Genomic DNA, 19,722 nt, shown 5'->3' on the forward strand with positions numbered 1-19,722 from the left:
ACCGTTATTTAGCTCACTGCCCCATCCCAGCTCAGAACCTGGCTATATGCAAATTAGTCTGTCCCTGGCCCAGTGCATCATGGGAACAGGGCAGACCAAACTACCAAGCCAATTCTTCACCAGAAAGGAGACAAGCTACCGGGGCCGGTTTCTGGCATTTTAGCCTCGTCGGCCCGGCTTGCTTGAATCCTGATGGAGCAGTGAGCAAGGGACTCATGTCTGAGTATACCCTGCCACACCTATAGTGGCCAAAAACGATTCAGAAAAGGGGGTGGTGATGAACAGAGTGTCTGAATTAAGCAGACCACTCTTACCCAGTCCAAAGATCAGGGCTTGATCCATCACCGTTATTTAGCTCACTGCCCCATCCCAGCTCAGAACCTGGCTATATGCAAATTAGTCTGTCCCTGGCCCAGTGCATCATGGGAACAGGGCAGACCAAACTACCAAGCCAAATCTTCACCAGAAAGGAGACAAGCTACCGGGGACCGGTTTCTGGCATTTCAGCCTCGTCGGCCCGGCTTGCTTGAATCCTGATGGAGCAGTGAGCAAGGGACTCATGTCTGAGTATACCCTGCCACACCTATAGTGGCCAAAAACGATTCAGAAAAGGGGGTGGTGATGAACAGAGTGTCTGAATTAAGCAGACCAATCTTACCCAGTCCAAAGATCAGGGCTTGATCCATCACCGTTATTTAGCTCACTGCCCCATCCCAGCTCAGAACCTGGCTATATGCAAATTAGTCTGTCCCTGGCCCAGTGCATCATGGGAACAGGGCAGACCAAACTACCAAGCCAATTCTTCACCAGAAAGGAGACAAGCTACCGGGGACCGGTTTCTGGCATTTCAGCCTCGTCGGCCCGGCTTGCTTGAATCCTGATGGAGCAGTGAGCAAGGGACTCATGTGTGAGTATACCCTGCCACACCTATAGTGGCCAAAAACGATTCAGAAAAGGGGGTGGTGATGAACAGAGTGTCTGAATTAAGCAGACCACTCTTACCCAGTCCAAAGATCAGGGCTTGATCCATCACCGTTATTTAGCTCACTGCCCCATCCCAGCTCAGAACCTGGCTATATGCAAATTAGTCTGTCCCTGGCCCAGTGCATCATGGGAACAGGGCAGACCAAACTACCAAGCCAATTCTTCACCAGAAAGGAGACAAGCTACCGGGGACCGGTTTCTGGCATTTCAGCCTCGTAGGCCCGGCTTGCTTGAATCCTGATGGAGCAGTGAGCAAGGGACTCATGTCTGAGTATACCCTGCCACACCTATAGTGGCCAAAAACGATTCAGAAAAGGGGGTGGTGATGAACAGAGTGTCTGAATTAAGCAGACCACTCTTACCCAGTCCAAAGATCAGGGCTTGATCCATCACCGTTATTTAGCTCACTGCCCCATCCCAGCTCAGAACCTGGCTATATGCAAATTAGTCTGTCCCTGGCCCAGTGCATCATGGGAACAGGGCAGACCAAACTACCAAGCCAATTCTTCACCAGAAAGGAGACAAGCTACCGGGGACCGGTTTCTGGCATTTCAGCCTCGGGCCGACGTGTGAATAATAACAGCTGTGAGCCCGTGCCTGAGGTGCATCATCAGAGCTGTGTGAATAATAACTGCGTCAGCCCATGCCTGAGGTGCATCATCAGAGCTGTGTGAATAATAACTGCGTCAGCCCTGTGCGTGAGGTGCATCATCAGAGCTGTGTGAATAATAACCGCTGTGAGCCTGTGCCTGAGGTGCATCATCAGAGCTGTGTAAATAATAACTGCGTCAGCCCCGTGCGTGAGGTGCATCATCAGAGTTGTGTGAATAACAACTGTGCGCCCGTGCGTGAGGTGCATCATCAGAGCTGAGTGAATAATAACTGCGTCAGCCCAGTGCGTGAGGTGCATCATCAGAGCTGTGTGAAAAATAGCTGCGTCAGCCCCGTGCGTGAGGTGCATCATCCACATTGCTCAGGTCACCCAAATTCCTGCACTCTCTACCACACTGCTTGCACACACTCTCCCTGCTCACCAATTCAAAGTTTGCTAAAAATGTTATGCAACGCATTGTCCTACACAATGCCAATAACTCAATCTTTAATGCTGCGAGACCTATTGCATTGTAAATGCTTGTTGTATTTACTTAACCAATACCATTTTCAGCTTCCACTCGAGCACCTGCAGCGTAACATTCACTTTGCTGCTGGTTGCTAATTACCGCACTACCTGCGAGTCATCAGGGCTGATCTTTCACTTCTGTGACAGCCATCAGTGACGTAATATAATGGACACAAGTAAACACCCCCAGTTCATTGTAGCTGCCGCTCCAAAGCTGTAGACTTCACCTCCATGCAAGGGTGGCAGAAGCGTCCCCGCTGTCCGGGGCCCGACTGATATATTGCTGGTTAACCTTCGTGGTTGTCTCCTTTTGTTAGTTTTTGAGCTTTGATCATTAGGTACAGCGGTGTTTGTTTTCTTATATTATTTAGGTTTCAGGGGTTGTACATAACTACCTCTGATCTCATCCTAGACCAAAGTGTGCTATTAGTTGGTTTGCTCTTTAGGTTGACTGGTAAATATTGGTTGTGTTATTGTCCAGAACTGCATCTTCAGTGAGATATTTGTGGCATCTGAAGTTGGGTTTGTTAGAAAAGGAGCTACCATAGTTTTCAATCTGTGGTTCACGTACTTAAACTCCACTGCTCTCCAGTAGGATGAAGGCTTCTCGTTTCTTATTATAATTATAAAGTTATAATAAGGTCTTCCAGAGGTCAAATTGCAGACGTATACCTACATTAATTTCTCCATTCTGGTTCTTGGTTCAATGCCATGAGTTTCCCTTTGGCAGGGTATGCAACTATGGTCAAAGTAGCTTAAGAACAGTGCACCTGTGATCTTTGCTTGGTTTTCACATATAGAGTCACAAGACTGGAGTGACCATTAGTGTTGTAAATAAACCATTGGCTTGAGGGCCATTCGCTGCTTTCAGAGCTGAGGATTTCTCATCCATCAAACCCTGAAAGTAGTCTTGAGTGTAAAGCCCACAAGAAGTTCATGGCCACATAGTTGATATATTACCAAAAGGAAGTTTTGAAAGCCAAATATATTAAATTCGAAAGTGAATCAGACAGCCCGGTTTTTCAAGTAAGTTGTTCTAGCAAAAGCCCCCCTTCTCTACCACTACCTCTTCCTACTTTACAAACAAAAAAACAAAGTAAAGGTTTGTACTTGCTCAGTCTGCTTGCTGCCTCCTTTGTATCTGTATTAAAGCATTTCCTAGAACTTGTTTTCGCTCTTAGCCCAGTTGTCCATGCAACATACCGGTGTGACCCAGCAATAATTTCTCACAGAGGAGACTAACAGCACAGAACAAAGAGTTTTGATGATAAGCAGATCCCAAATTCCATTGTCTAAGGAGCTTTTAGTGTGCAGAGGAGAAATAAGTATTTTACCTTTTAGCACTGTTGTTTTGGACTTACACTTTATCTACCTGCAGAATCCTCCCCTTTTAAATCCTCTCCAGTTCTGCACCTTTCCAGCAAGGGAATAGTGTTTTCCCAGGTTGCACCACTTTTCTTGTCCTCGTGGGGAGCTAGGCTGAGAATTCTTCATGTAATATGTATGCCATAACTGGTTTCTGTTCTTATCATCAGTAAGTACCCTGGACAGCAGCGTGCACAGCTTTTCTCAAACCTCAGCCCTGCTTGACATGGTCTACTCAGGAACAGATAGGTGGTGTTAAGCTCCTGAGAGAAGCTTTGCACCCAAAATGCATTGGGGATTGGGGAATTGAACACACTAACGTCAATGAACAGTTGGTAACTTGAAAAGGATATAGAAAATCGTGAACAATGTCAATAACAAAGGAATAACCACAGAGTACTTAATTCTGTGTCACAAAATAAGCATCTGAGGTCATTTTGACACAACAAAAGTTATGCTAGCAGGGAAAGCATCGTTCCCACATCCGGAAGGTGCTGAGCTATATGATATTCACGACCCAGTGATCAGTGGAGTGTAGCCAAGGTTGGCACACACAATATATAAGCGTAAGACGAAAATATAAACATATAAAGGTGTTGTTTAACCTCTTGGCGGTAATTCCCCTGTGGCGCTGGAGGGGAGGGGGGGGGGTCGCACGGCGCCGCCATGCTTGTGGCGGAACCACTCCGTCACGAGACACGGGCGGGCTGTGCTTATGACTGAGTGGTTCCGTCACGACTCCGCCAACTCACGAATTCGCCCGCACAGGTGGAGAATCAGTGGAGCGTGGTCATAGCGGCCGCGGCATGACGGAACCACTCTGTCATGACACCCGCCACCCGTGGCTCGTAACAGAGTGGTTCTGTCACAAGCATGAACGGGGTTAAGGTGTGCTGAAGGCATCACATTTGGTTTGTGTTTAAATCCTCCAAGTGGCCAGTCAGGACCTGAAATCCTTCAATATCTCCCTGACAGTAGGTGGCGCCATCGGCCTCCATTGCAATGCAGCCCCGCCCTGGACATGACAACATGGGGACCGAATTGTACACATTTCCCAATGACCGATTACAATGCTTGGAAACCGTTCAGGCAATCCGAATCCGTTCCGAAAGGCATTCGGACAGCCCGAGTCTTTCGTAGCCGAATCGTACAGCTCTATGGACATGGTTTCTGAACGAGCGATTTTGATGACCGATTCGGACAGCTGTTCCGATTCGGTCTGCCCGACACAAAACCGCTGCTGGAATCGGTCTTTGGGGGCCCATTGCGGGTCCCCCTTGATCCAGAGGTGTCCGATTGGGGCCCGCGTGGGTACCCAAGGGACCCCTCTTCCCAAACATTCACAATGGTGCAGGCACAATTGGGTGCCCGCCACAGGGTGCAAGCTTTTCCTCAAACAACCCTTTTTTCAATGGGAGCCTGTGTGCTTGTTCGGAACACAGGCTCCCATTGAAGTCAATGCGAGTCCGACCGAACGATGTTGGGAAGCATTGTAATCGGGCGTTCAAACTCGCCAGAACCGATTAGCTCGGAAACGATTCTGAGACCGATTTGTTTGGAACAGTTTCCGAATGACATCGTAATCGGCCCCATAGAGTTGAATATAGAAGCTATATCTGTGTGTTGACATCATTATTCCTCCGTTTCTCCATTTCCTCAGGCAAAAATGTGACTAACTAAATCAATGTGATAATTAACAGCGAGCTAATCTGACTTGGAACCTTACCAGTTTCCGATAATACACTTCATTTAAAAGGGAGGCAGCGGATAGTGAGGAATATATGGGTAGATGGTGTATCTTCAAAAAAGCGCATTACATTACAGAAGATAAGCAGATCCTTCTTCTAATGGATATTCCTGCCTGTAGATTGCTCACATTTTGAATCCGTACCAAAGCAGCCCCCTCAAAAGGGGGTGAGTCTGAGTAGTAGACTCACACCAGAATGTCCTGCAGGTCTGTGGACCTGAAAGTTGTTACAGTAAGGCCTGGTAAAAGGAACCAAGACCCATGTAATGGCCTGGCAAATGTTCACCACAAAAACACCCTTAGCTGGGGTGTTGGTTGTTCCACCAATTTGGTGGATGAGTCCCAAGAACCTTGAGAGTATTCTTTGTGACCAGGGCATACCCCAGCTTTAGAGAGAGGACTATCAAATTAGATATGTGTCACTTCTGAACTCTCAATGTGGTTTTCCGTAGTTCTATCCGTATAGGAGCAAAGTACATATAGCGGGTCCAACTTTCCTAATATCCCATCCTCCTTGGATGGCTATATTGGAGAAACGAACATGGGAAGCGTAATGGACTGCTCCCATTAAAAAAGGGTGGCATCACATTTGGAAGGAAATAGGCACACATCCCAAGAACTAACTTATCTGGGGAGAGTATTCTGTTTATAGGATGGACTTCCAAAGCCTGAAGCTTGCTATTCTGTCCCGCCACACTTTGCTTCAGAAAAAATGTCAGTGTGTTATGTATATTAGAGGTATACACCAGAGGAACAACAACCTCTGAGTGTAGAGTCCAGTCATGAATGGCAACATAATACATGCTGAGCCGTTGTTGAGGGAACCCATTAAATAACGTTCCAAGAGCTATATTCTGTTGAACGCTAGCCTGTACTACAACCTCATCGCTTCCAGGAAGAGAGCGTGTGAGCCTACGCCATCCTGTCTGTTTCAGTACCACATGGTGGTCATGCAGTGAGTAAGCACTTGAATCAATTTGCCCCTGACCGAATGGGAGAAATGCCGTCTGGGCCAAGCATATGACATGCAGCTCAAACACAATGTGAGAGTGTTGCACTGATGTGGGCCAGAAACCCCACATTTCCATATTGTCAAGGAAACCTTTTCAGCTGAGAAACAATGCATCTGGTTCTACAGTGGCCACTTGAAGGGAAGAGCAGAACTGCCTGTTGCATGTCACATTAGCACCCGTCATCCACCGCTGCAAACTTAAAGATGCCTCTTTGAAAAATGTGGATCTTGTCATAATGTTGGGCCCGCTGCACGCGCATGTCCCACTGATGAGGCCGATTGTGCCAGTGACCTACTGAAACTAGAAGAAAGAGGAGGCTGTTGGGCCTAGCGTCCTCAACACTGTCAATGGTGTAAGGGCAGCTATTGCCTGAAACATCAGGCTCACAGTCTTAATGTCCCAGATTTACTATTAAACCGGAAAGGCCTTCAGAGTGAAAGTGTCCAAAATGACTCTAATGAAGGGGAGTCTATGTGCAGGCTGCGGGTGGTATTTGGACTCATTGCTGGGGAATCCTGGTTACACAATGGAGACTGTCTGCAACAGCCAGTCTTTGAGGAACAGGGACATGCCCTAACCTGTAAAGATGGGTCATGCACATTGACTTGACCTTTGTAAATATTTGATGGGCCAATGTAAGTGAGTAAAGGAAGTGCTGCAAATTGACAGTGAGAGGAACCCATCATCAAACGCAGGTATTTCCTGTGGGATTACAGGGCCAGAACATGAGAGTAAAGGTCCTGCAGGCCAAGGTAATTTACCAGTCCTCTTGCTTTACTGGACACTCATGTTCATTTGGACGAAGTAAAGAGGCTTCTGTTCGCCTTGGGTGAGGAAGAGGGAGATTGGTGCTGTTGTCATCTGATCTTCGATCCTCCTCTGGTTCTGAAGGCTTTCAAATTTTACACATACTGTTACAGATTGCAGAAGGTGCAGCCATTGAAACGTCTAATACTGCTGGTGAAAGTGGTGCGCAGGGAAAGCTGGGCCCAGAGAGCATGCTGTTGACAGACTGGTCTAAAATGTTTCCGGGGGGGACTCAGCCTTCTCACCAAACAGCTGTGGAAAGTTCCCTAGAATGCCTCCAGGAATGTCAGTGGATGACAATATTGCTCCCAAAAAAAACAGACCATAAAATATGTGGAGTACAACCCAGTATACAATACCTGTTTCTCAACGTCCTGCAGTCTTCATAACCACCTCTTTAGGCATTCTGAAAGCTACAGAGTTTTTTTGCTTTATTGCATTACATGCAGTCGACAGCTTGGCGTTGGGGCACAAGCACAGTGACGCCATAAGTTCCATTTCATAAAAAGAGGAAAACCTCTGAGCCTACACCCTTTTCCCACTCCACCCCCTTCCCCCCCCCCCCTGTCGATGTAGTGCTAAGAAGGGCAGCCCCCCCACTCTAAAATTAGGGTGTTGACTCTGTCCATCCAAGTACATGGCTGACTTGTACCCTAACTGTAGGTGTGACAGTGTGCTAATGTATGACATTCACTGTAAAAAAGAAACCACAATTTGCGAGGCATAGAGCAGCTGATGCAACTTATTGCAGTGGGTACATAGACACACAACTCATCCCCCACCACCCAAGAGGGTATTTCATTCTTCGCTTACTAAATTTGTGTCCACATTGTTTTTTCACACCACGCCTTAACTTTTTGTTTATCAACCCAATAATGCCACCTTTTTAGGTTGAGCCTGAGTTAGCGCGCAAGAGCTGGGGATGATCTGTTGTAGTTTAGTACGGGAGAGAAGCCCAACCCACGCCGCCCATATTTTTCATTGGCTTGTGTCTTTGTCCTTCATAAATGCTGGATTCTGATTCCTAAAGCGGCTTGTTAGTCCCTTCTTAGTAAAGTCAAAGTCAAAAAGGTTTATTTGTATTGGTACTCGACAGAGGACCACAAAATTTTTACAATTTTTACATGTTTAAAAAGAATTCAATTATGTCAATATAAAGATAAAAAAGATTAAAAAAATTTATACAGATTGTAACAAACAAATTCATTCGAAGGTTGATTACAAAGAGCTAAGAAATCTCTCCCCATTGTAATTCTACAAGAGCGAAGTATAGGGACAAGGTATCTTGTACGAGCTAGGGTTACTTTATGATTTGGACATACGAATAGTACATGCTCTAAAGTCTGATCACCCCCTGCGCACAACGTACATATTGGAGATCCTCCCGGAAACCATCTTGAGGTGTATGCTAATACAGGTAAGATGCCCAATCGAATCAAGGTGATCGCCCTCCTTGCGCCATGTGTCAAGGTGAACCCAATGTAAGACTGGCTTTGCTTATATTCTAGCAAGTCTACGAAGGGTTTATAGGTGGCTAATTTGTTACAGTGTAGGGAGTCTAATTCGTAACTCAGTTTTGGGGTAAAACATTTTAAGAACAATTTTAGTTGTGCCGGTGACCAAGTTAGAAGCAATTCTGTATTAATTTTTGCCATTCTTAGTACGGCCAAGTCTTCATTTGTAAACTCTCATGGCCACTGGCCCCTTTACTTGGTTGTTACACGGTATGTGTACAATTTATTTATTGAGTATTCCCTACGTTGGGTGCGAGGACATGCTTTGCTTACATTCAGCGGGCCACTCCTGCTTTCACTTTCGAGGGAGCCCGGCTGTTTGTTTGCAGTGCTATAGGTCTTGCATTTAAATGCGAGACCTATAGCATTACAAATATTGTTTTTGTTTTCTTTTGCAGTCTTTACTGATGAGCAGCTGCAGTCCCCCTTGTAGGGCAGCTTCGGGCCGTATCCAGGGAGCAGTCGTGTAACCGGGGTGCCCTCTGAGCACGGCGCTCGTGCTGTTTTTTTATTGTTAAACAACAGAAGAGGAATGCCAATACTGATACTCAAGTTAAAACAAAAATTGATAACCCAAGTACAGACCACAGTTCAATACTTGTATGTGCTATTAAATAGCTATTTATTCAGAAATATTTCACTTGTACACAATTTTTAAATTAATACTGCAATTCAAACAGTATTGTATGACAACAATGAAACTCAGGACACAAAAGTGGAATAAAACCTCATACATACCATCACTCATTACTCTTCAGACATATCACAATCAAACAACTTACATTCAAACATTCAAACTAGGTACCCCACACAATCTGGAGGGTCAATACACCAATTGGTGAAGTACTAGGTCTGCTACAGAATAAAGAGCACTCCCTAATGTTCTAAGAAATACACTTGTATACAATTCAGTTAAATCATATGCTTTAAGACATAATCATCCAAATTCAAGTGTATACACGCAAATCAAGATGCAAAATAAATAGGCACCAAGACACAACCAGCAGACCCAACTGCATACGCGTTTCGAATCCCTATCACTTTCGGGATTCTCTTCAGGGCCAGTCAGCTCTGTAAAAAGAAACAGAAGAAACCATGTATCTAGTATCTAAAGCCAAGAAAACTTGATGGCGCTACTACACCTAGACAACACGCCAGGTTACCAATCTATCTTTGACCAATAGGTAGTGTTCATAGGTGTGGACTCCTAGAAAAATTAGAAGAGGGAAGCAGGGGAAAAGAAAAAGGGAAATTTATCAACAATGCATCCTTTAAAATAAATAGTAAGGTGAATGGACACCACGCCCGGTGGCTTACCTCGAAAGGAGTACACCGTGTCCTCAGCTCGCTGGTATCGTGTCCTCAGCTCGCTGGTTTAAGAGAAGAATGGAGGGACCTAATGCACAAAATGAGCTTGTCATTAGCCTAATTCGTTGAAAACAAACGTAACAGCCAAGGGCTTTAAGGTGGCCCAAAGGGTCTGAGCAAGGCATAATCTTACCGTCAAGGTCCCAGCACAGCGACGCGAGCTCAAGCAATTTTGAAGTGATTTGTCAAGTGTTTTTGGATTAATCAGTACCGGGGCACCACACTATGAAAAATGAATAGATAAAGCAGAGATTTATCGGGGTCTCGGGAGCATATGTCTTAGCTCAATAACTTTATCAATAATGAAAGAGGGTTCGGGACTGTTAGAAGCAAAAATTACCGATGGAAGCACCACCGGAGAAGCAGCCGCGTCCTCGAGTCAATCGGCACTGGGAGCACTGCACACACTGCGCATGCGTGAGCGCAGCTAATTCTGGGTAATGTAGATGGCGCGGGAGGGGTCTGTCCTATGGGGGATGCAAAATAATAGAAGCTGGGTGCCGGTGTCCGCAGTGGCCATAATGATGGACATACTAACTCGATGTGCCAATTATGACCGCTAGAATGGAACCAATTTCTTGAATGAAGTGGGACCTCGGTTTGCGATGTAACAAGGAAGGAGGCTGGGACTTGTGGTTCAATCAGATGTATGACGGGCAAAAAGGAAAGGAGTGGAGGCCTGTATAGAAGCTCTAGACAGTTTTAAGAAACGGTCAATTGGGGCACACATATGTGTGTGAAACTGAAACTGAACGGTCCATGGGGGATGCTTATGTCAAATGGGAAGAAAAAGCATAGTAATCGATGCTGGGGCAAATCCACATGTGCAAAAGGGGCCTTCTGGAGCACGCAAACAGGTCAGAATTGGACATTCTAAAATGAATGTCTATAATTTATAAATCTCTGATAATTCGTTAAGGCCTGACACAGCTGTGTCAAACTTCACGATCAAAAGTGCCTCCCTTTTGGACAGTTTTAAATCCAAATCACCTCCATGAGGGTCTTTTTAGACTTTGGAAATGACTGTCCATTTGAGTTCACTAATTTGATGTTTTAGTCTGATCCAATGATTCACAAGTGGCGCAGTTTCCACTTTATTCTTGATTCTAGATTTATGTTGGGAAATTCTTTGGTGAATTTCCTGATTGGTTTTTCCAATGTACAAAAGCCCACATGTAAATGTAAATGTAAATGTACATGTATTTATATAGCGCAAATCACCGACACGGTATCTATGCGCTTGCTTAGGGAACCCGTCCTGGTATTCCCCTGTGAGATACCCCGGCAGGGTAACCACAAGGTGAAAGCCAGGCATCCCGCCACGAGGGGCCGTAGTGGAGATTAAGCAAGCTATTGCCCAGAGTCGCAGAGTGTGACCCCGTGAGTCGAGTAGGCACCGGAGCGAGAATTATCGAGTCCGTGGAATTTTAGAGCCCGAGACCCGCCAAGGCGGGGAATCGAACCCTGGTCCACAGCCGATCTCAGCTTCCGGGTCTGCCGCCTCTAACCACTGAGCCACAATTCTCCACTCCACATGGACAAGATACTCCATAGATGACGTTTTTAGACTTACAGTTACTAAATGAGTCGTGCTTCCATGAGATTCCCTTATGTTGAAAAAGTGAACCTTCCACAGTAAGGTCACAACATAGACAAGTGCCACATTTATGGTGACCTACAATGAGAGTTAAGCTCATTAGTTGTCTCAATGTAGGCTGTACTTCTCTGGGGGCCGCTGCTCTTACCACATAGTTTGAAATGCTGCTCTTTTTTTTTTTAAAGCAAACAGCGGTGGTCCTTGTAAGCTGACATTCAAATTCTTTACCAAATGCCACCTTTGTCCAATGATTTTTTTACGTTTATTTGCATTGGGACAGAAAGTCGTGACACAGACTTGACGTTTTATTTGTGGTTTACTTCTACGTTCAAGGAGACATTCCCTTGGGGTCCATCTAGCTCGTTTCATTGCATTTCGGACCAATTTTCTGGGATAACCACGTTCGCATAATTTAGTTACCAAATTACCAGCATGCAGGTTGTAATCTTCGTTAAAAGAACAATTCCTGCGAATGTGTCTTCTGTTTCTTTTTACAGAGCTGACTGGCCCTGAAGAGAATCCCGAAAGTGATAGGGATTCGAAACGCTTAGGCCGTTGGGTCTGCTGGTTGTGTCTTGGTGCCTATTTATTTTGCATCTTGATTTGCGTGTATACACTTGAATTTGGATGATTATGTCTTAAAGCATATGATTTAACTGAATTGTATATAAGTGCATTTCTTAGAACATTAGGGAATGCTCTTTATTCTGAATAGCAGACCTAGTACTTCACCAATTGGTGTATTGACCCTCCAGATTGTGTGGGGTACCTAGTTTGAATGATTGAATGTGTGGGGTACCTAGTTTGAATGATTGAATGGAAGTTGTTTGATTGTTATATGTCTGAAGAGTAATGAGTGATGGTATGTATGAGGTTTTATTCCACTTTTGTGTCCTGAGTTTCATTGTTGTCATACAATATTGTTTGAATTGCAGTACTAATTTAAAAATTGTGTACAAGTGAAATATTTCTGAATAAACAGCTATTTAATAGCACATACAAGTATTGAACTGTGGTCTGTACTTGGGTTATCAATTTTTGTTTTAAACTGAGTATCAGAATTGGCATTCCTCTTCTGTTGTTTAGTTCATCAGGCTCAGCCTTACTGATTAGAGCCAGCCCCAATTGTTACTAGTTTTAGGGCTCGCCTGCTGTGCGCATGCGCATAGCTGGCGAAGCTCTATAGGGGCTTAAACAGCGTTTACCCAAGCACGATTCCACTGGCGATTTCTTGAAGTGCATGTGCTTTTTAGGTCATTGCTCAAGCGCAAGCCCTAAAAAGCGCGTGCACAATGCCACCAGCCACCTGCCTGCCTGCCTCGCATTACCACATAAAAGGCAGCTTCTCAGCGTGCGCTCATCCCCTAATTATTCACGGCCGGCCGGCCGTACTTTCAGTTTCACGGCCGCCGGCCGTGTCTCCTTTTATGCTAACTCCCTCTGTACCTCTCCTTGCATCCTCCTCTTTACTTCGATTCCTGCCGTTTTCTTTCTTCTCCGGCTGTTTGTTTTGCTTCCTTGTTTTAGGACCCTTCAATCTCATTATTCTCTACCCTCAATTTCTATCACTTTAACATACCAGTGAAATTACTATACTATGCTATAGGCTTTCAGTCATGTTATTTCTCCATCTGCACGCATTAACACCACTTTAAGATGGCAAATATTTGTCTCTCGGGATAATGAAGGCAGCACCTTTTTTCACCCTACACTTTCATTAATATGGCGGTAGCTACGGGTGTCTTCGTTTTACTAGCCTAACCTGCGTTGGAAGCACAACAGGTTGATTTTATCACTGCGGCATGCCATGCATTCGAGCGCCATGAGGTAAAGCCACTTACACCTAGCCTTTGTCTTGCAAACACGCTGTTTTCATAAACGTGTGAGAGTATGCATGAAATCCGAAACTTTGCCTGATCAAACGCTGACAGCGCCAATGAAGGCTTCACAATTTTAAAGCACACCTTGAGCATGGCTTGAACACAGATATCGTCACAGCCTTGTATGAATGTTCAACATTTACATTGTTGTAGCTAGGTATGGACATTGATTTATTCACATATAACGCATGAATGTAAAGTCATCCTGCTAATTCAACGTGTGGCACACGTTATATTAACACTTGGTATATCCACGGGTTCGTTCTGTGCACAACTTCTTTTACCTTGATTAATCACTGCACATTCTCACGGAGGTGGCACCGTATTCTTTTGAACCGTCCATAGTTTCCTATCAGCATGTCACCATATGGACATTTAAAGACACAGGGAGACTATTCCACCTTGCATGTAACGCATGATATATTATGGGAACAATATTCCCCTTTTTTGAATTTTGTTGTCTCACTCGCCCAATCTTGGTTTTGTTTTAGGAAAAACCCCTGACAAAGGGCGGTTATTTGCCCGAAATGCATTGGGGCCAATACACACTTGTTTAATTGATTATGGATTTATACTTTAAGGAAGCTGTTGAATAACTCCTGAATTCAATGAGATTACATCCATACCGTTTACAATAAACGATGTGCTTGAACACCTGTATTTGAAATTTGGATTTCATGGATTAAATTCGTCTGAATTGGCATCAGGCAGTGCATTCAGAGGGACACTTCCCAATGGGGAGGCGCAACTGAATACATTACACAAGTTAACGTTCATTTATTTACTTTCATTTTAAGTGATTTCCCCATGATCACAGGCATTGATCCGATGACGAGAGTCAAATTTGGTTTTCCAGTTCTGAAGTGGGCAGCTCTGGCCATAGTGCCACATCCTGCTTCCCCCTCTCACCTACTCCTTTTCCACTTGGCTTCCTGGCTGCTTTCTGATGCTTTCGCATCTAATGCAATAGGTGGGGACGGCTCTGCTGACTTCTTTTCACTCGCTCACCTTGCTCCCAATTAGCATCAGTTACATTACCCAAGTTCACATTCATTTAATTAATTTTAATTTAGTGTGATATGCCTAGAAGCACCAGCGACATTACGAATGCTCTGAGACCCCACGCTGGGTGTCCAATAAATGATACTGGAGATTCCCCATGACTGACTCCTCCATTCTTTGGAGACTTCTTCAATTCAGCTTTTACACTAGACCCCTCCTAGCTCTTGTCCTCGATAAGCTCTGGGTTTGTTATCTGCGAAAGTGTCAACCCCTGATATGCCCTCTGTATGCCTCCTGCAGTTATGTTGATGAGCAGTATGGCAAGATGATTAACTGCCTAAACTTCTGACCCCCGTAATCTTTAAAATAAACAGTGGCAATAAAAAAAGGTGGAAAACGGGCATCGGTGACAGCGTTAAAAAGTTAATGGGAGCTTAAATTTAAAAAGAAAATGCCCGGCAGGTGTGAAGAAAATCCATCAGAAGCTGAAATTAAAAAAGAAAATACTTGTCCCCAGAGCAAAGAAGACCAGCATTGGCATAGCCAATAGGTCTCGCCTTTGGGACCTTATAAGTGTTTAACCATGCAACCGTTAATGTTATTGCACCAAGGATATTGTGCTGCATAACTAAATACTTATAAGGTCCCAAAAGCGAGACCTATTGGCTATGCCAATGCTTGTTTTTATTGTTAGCATTCCGGTTTTTTTTCTGGACCTCTCCGTGCCTCGGGGACATCTTTAGCAGAAGAATGGGGATGGCTGCCGGGAAGGACTATGACCATCTTTTCATGCTGCTGATAATTGGCGATTCCGAATAGCCGAACTATATACTTAGATTTTTAACTCTGCACTTTTTCTGTCCTCTTTCTGCACCAGCTCTCAGGTCACTTTTCCAAGACCTCTCCCTTTATTTTTTCCCTTTTCCTGATTTAATTTGTCTAGTTAAGGAATCTGAATTTTTAACCCCCTGTCAAAGGAAGGTATCTCGTGAACCCTGTGTCCTGCAATTAAAATCTAAAGATCCTGCAGTGTGCTTATGATGAGGGAAGTCTCCATGGGCATGGCACAGTCACTTGGTGGCAGCAGTTCTAAGCAGAACAGTCCATTTTCCCAGGTCCATGCACGAGTAACCCTTCCATTTCAGTTTTTATTGCCTCACATTCTGATGTGTAGTTTGTTAGGACTTCAAATCCCAGAATGCAAAACAAACATTCATCCTGAATGCAAACTAGCACTTGGACCTGAAAAACTTGAAAGCAAGGGTTGAGTAGGGGATGGGTTGGAGGCGATTTAGGGTCTGTGGGTAAAAAGTTGATGTGAGAGATACTAACAAGAAGGCCCTTTGGCAGGGCAGACAGACCGCTGCTGCTGTGGAACCAGTAAAATGATGGAGGCCTTGTGTAGGTGATTCTGGTAATCCGCCACCAAACACATTGCAACCATCAGTTGCAATTTGTCAGCAGACACATATTTCGCACATGTTGGGATCGCTTCTTGGACTTTTTCAAGGCGGACAGCCATACGCTCATGAAAGTAATTATAAGCATCACGAAATGAACACTCTAACATTAGTTTGCACACACTGGTTGTCACTTGCATAACAACCATGAAATTGCAATTCAATTTCTGTAGTGTAAAGAAAATACATGGTGAGGTGATGTACTACTTCCTCGTTTGTTTAAATGATTTGGGTGGGAATAAAGTCAGCCAATAATAGAGTGCAGATATCTCAATGAGGATGGAGATAAGGTGGGTGTTCCGCAGTGGGAAGCATTTGGAGTTTTACTGTTTGTGCTGTCCTGTGTGTGTTTGAAGGGATGTACCTCCTCGTCAGCTGGGATTGGTCATGCTCGTGGCTATGAATGATGTTGCGAGCATCTTGTGGAGTCTTTCTGAACCACGGCACCCGGCCACCATATTGGAATGACCTGTTGGTCAACAAATCATATTAAAGGTCATTAATCTAGGTACAATTCTTGGTAGGAGGGTACTGTAGAGAATTCTCTTGTGGTAAAAAATATAGTTCTGTAATGTATATTGTACTGATGAAAGGCTGTTCAGAGTGAAGTAGTCTATTTTGGAAGTGTTATGAGGAAATAAAGTAAGAAGTGGGAGCCATGTTGGATTTGTCTATCTCTTATCCTGAAGCGTGCTTCTTCAAGGATTCCTGGAGATAGTTGTCATTTATTGCATTCACAAGTTGCCTTAAACCAACTATACCAGTCTTGCATAATAATATGTAACAGTCAGGCCCACTGAAATTATGCAGCAGTGAAGGGATACATTATATGAGCGGGTTGAGTAAATTATGTGTCAAGAAACATCACATTATGTTGTGTCATGCAGCACATTTTGTGATGGTATTAGTCTTTATTTTGTCATTTTTACACTTGTTAACACTGTCTGGGCATAGATGGCACTTTGTTTGTACCACTGTTTAACAGGCACATATAGCAATAAGCAACAGCGAGGTGACCAGTCAGCCTTGCAGGTCCGTCCACTGTGTGACAACTGCGTGTCGCGGCGTTTCTAGTAACTTTTGAACCATTTGAGCTACAAATGTTTTTTGGGTGTTAAAATCCATTTATTGTTTTGTTTACATTTGCAGATGATAGATTATGTGGCAAATGCGGCAAATCCGTAACTGTGCGAAAAAACGTTGCAGTCACACACGTGCATAACTCCAGTGCTTCTGAATATAGAAATAAAACCGGGAAATACATTATTTATTAAGGATATGCTGTGAAATTCGTTTTAGCATGAACTATTGCTGTTCAATAGCGCAATTAATTTCAGAACATTAGGATGTCATATACTTTTCCTGTATGCAGTCCTGTTAAGGAAGATGCCGATCTTGTGCTGAACGTTTTTTTCCCAAATGCGCCCTTTCACTTTCCAAGCAGTGCAGGACAATGGCAGCTGCTTCTTTGAAATGAAATAGGTCTCGCATCTACATTATTTTGAGCTATTGGCATTGTAAATGACAATGCCTTTTATTTATGTGTTAATTATCACGATAGATATATAAAAGGCATTGTCATATACAATACCAATTGCTTAAACTCACGCAAATGCGAGACCAATTGCATTGCAAATGCTTGTTTTTCCTAACTTCAGCCACTGGTGAAAGGGTGTGCTTATTTAATGTGAGAGGGTGCCTGCCCGCCTGCTTGCAGAAAGCATTTGATTCTTCTCTATGAGGAACTAAACATGGTGACAGAAAACAAGGTGCGATGGCTCGGGAAAAGCAAGATATAGCTTCTGTCCGCCACGTTGGAAATAGAAAAGGGCTGACTGGATGATCATGGTCCCTTCTATTGCTGTCTCATATGCATGTAAATGGAGCCTGCAGTCAATTCAATTCAGAAAACTTTATTCGATCATTTTAAAAATAATCATAAAAGTGCATACAATACATCACGTAACAACATTTGCAAAATTCGATTTTACAGATGTAAGAAATTACAGAAGTATACATTTCCTAGCAGAAACTGATTTTAAAATATATACAGCGGTAAAAAAGCACACATCAGAATCAACAAGAGCGAATAAAAGGCTCATGGCCGAATTCATAGAAAATGCATTATATTTTATAAAAAGTGGTTTCAAATAGGCAAGGATATTGTAATGGAAGCACCGAGCTCACATTTTCTGAACGTGTTATAGTTTTGCACCTCTTACTGCTTCGAAGGTCTGTTTGATTTGATCAGATGCTGCATTCTTGCTAAACAAATCATTCTGAATGAATTACATACTTGGGTGATTAGTCCATTTCTGCACATACATATACCATATTAGTTGATGTGAACTTGTTAACATTATTAGTTAGTCCACATACGGCTGGATTACTAGAAGTGTGGTGCAGGAGGTCAAGAGTACATGGGCCGAAATCACTGATTCCAGACAATATTTGCTTCCCAGCACTGCACTAGTTATTTTTTTCCCAGTTCTGTTCATATCTTTGTTTCAGATTACTTCTGCTTTCAGGAGGAGGAATCAGTGCATGGAATCACTAAGAGAGAAACTAGCACGAATTTGTATTAGGTCTTGCTCGCAATCAAGCAAGGTTTGATCCTCGCGCGATACCTCTCTCTTCCCAACTCATGATCAGGTCCTTAAGGGAATCCTCCACCACGATCAACCGATTTCACTCTTGTTGCTTTCCAGAGCAGATGAAAAATTATTAAATTAAAAGTGAATCGTCTCACACTGCAAAGCTGGGCATACGATGGCAAGATTGAGACTTGCTGGCAGTGAATTATTCAATATATGGCTACATTATCGTAAATTCCAGAGGCAAGGGCATGCCTTTCATGCAACCTTCCAGCCCACACATTGTAAGCCTTATCTGCTTACCTCACTCGGGCATTTTCTTCAAAATGTTCTGAGGTCGGGATGAAACAAAATGACTTTGTAAGTTTGCAGCAGACATAGCACCCCAGAGGCACACTGACCCAGTTAGGTAGTCCTTACTCTGATCTGCCTCCACCACAGCTGTGTCTTCTTATGATATCGAGGGCCACTGTTGAGATTAGATTGCTAAATCAATTCTTACAGCACTATAATACTAACCAACCTTTATTTTTTTCAAAGGCCGTCTTAAGCTAAATGTCAAAACTTGTGTATGCAAATGTTTAGCCGCTGATTTACACTCTGCAATATTTCATATTTGGTACTTTTCTTTCCATTTTGCCTCATAGGGGACTACCTGGTGACAATTGAGGAGAAGAACAAGGTCGCTACTCTAAGAACTTACATGAACTGGAGATGTAAATCCACTGGCAACTCGCGCGTTAGTGTGCGAATGTTGGGACTCAAGCTTGAGACTCCGTACAGTGGAGCCTCTAAAGACCAAATGGAAATTGTAGAATTGCCTCTGTCTGAACCTCCACTCTGCATCTCTTGTTGTCCTGTTCATGGAGATCTTCTTGTTGGTTGCAGAAATAAGCTGGTGTTATTCGCCTTGAAGCATCTGATGGCTGCTGCTGACTTGGAGGTGTTGGATTTTGAACGCACCCTAATTTTGCACACTGTTGTTACACCACTACAGGTTGCTTTTTGTGCTGGTTATGTATCCTTTTTGACAGAATTTGAGGTTGCCATTTTACAAATTGTGCAAGGATCAGAAGAAATAAGCAACACTGCATTGCACTCAGTCAAAAACACAAGATGGCAGCAGACTGAAGGTACATTTTGAATCTTGCCTAACTTAATACTAATTAGTCCAATCTTTAAATCCATTTTCATTTGTGGTTTTAGCAAGATACTAAAGTCAAACATAAGTGATGAGCAAATATTCTGTCTTAGCTGTCCCCTTTCATACA

At 43.8% G+C, this 19,722-nt stretch overlaps 1 protein-coding gene across 1 annotated transcript in view; it reads left to right on the plus strand.

The window, feature by feature from the left end:
- HPS3 (HPS3 biogenesis of lysosomal organelles complex 2 subunit 1) overlaps positions 1–19,722 on the plus strand; it is a 356,110-nt gene that overhangs the window by 77,498 nt on the left and 258,890 nt on the right. The window contains exon 2 of the mRNA XM_078668013.1: positions 19,099–19,584. Within this exon, the coding sequence (XP_078524139.1) occupies positions 19,099–19,584 (486 nt within the window). The remainder of the gene's footprint in view (positions 1–19,098; positions 19,585–19,722) is intronic.

The sequence above is a fragment of the Lissotriton helveticus genome, chromosome 11 (genome assembly GCF_964261635.1).
Source record: "Lissotriton helveticus chromosome 11, aLisHel1.1, whole genome shotgun sequence".
Lineage (NCBI taxonomy): Eukaryota > Metazoa > Chordata > Amphibia > Caudata > Salamandridae > Lissotriton > Lissotriton helveticus.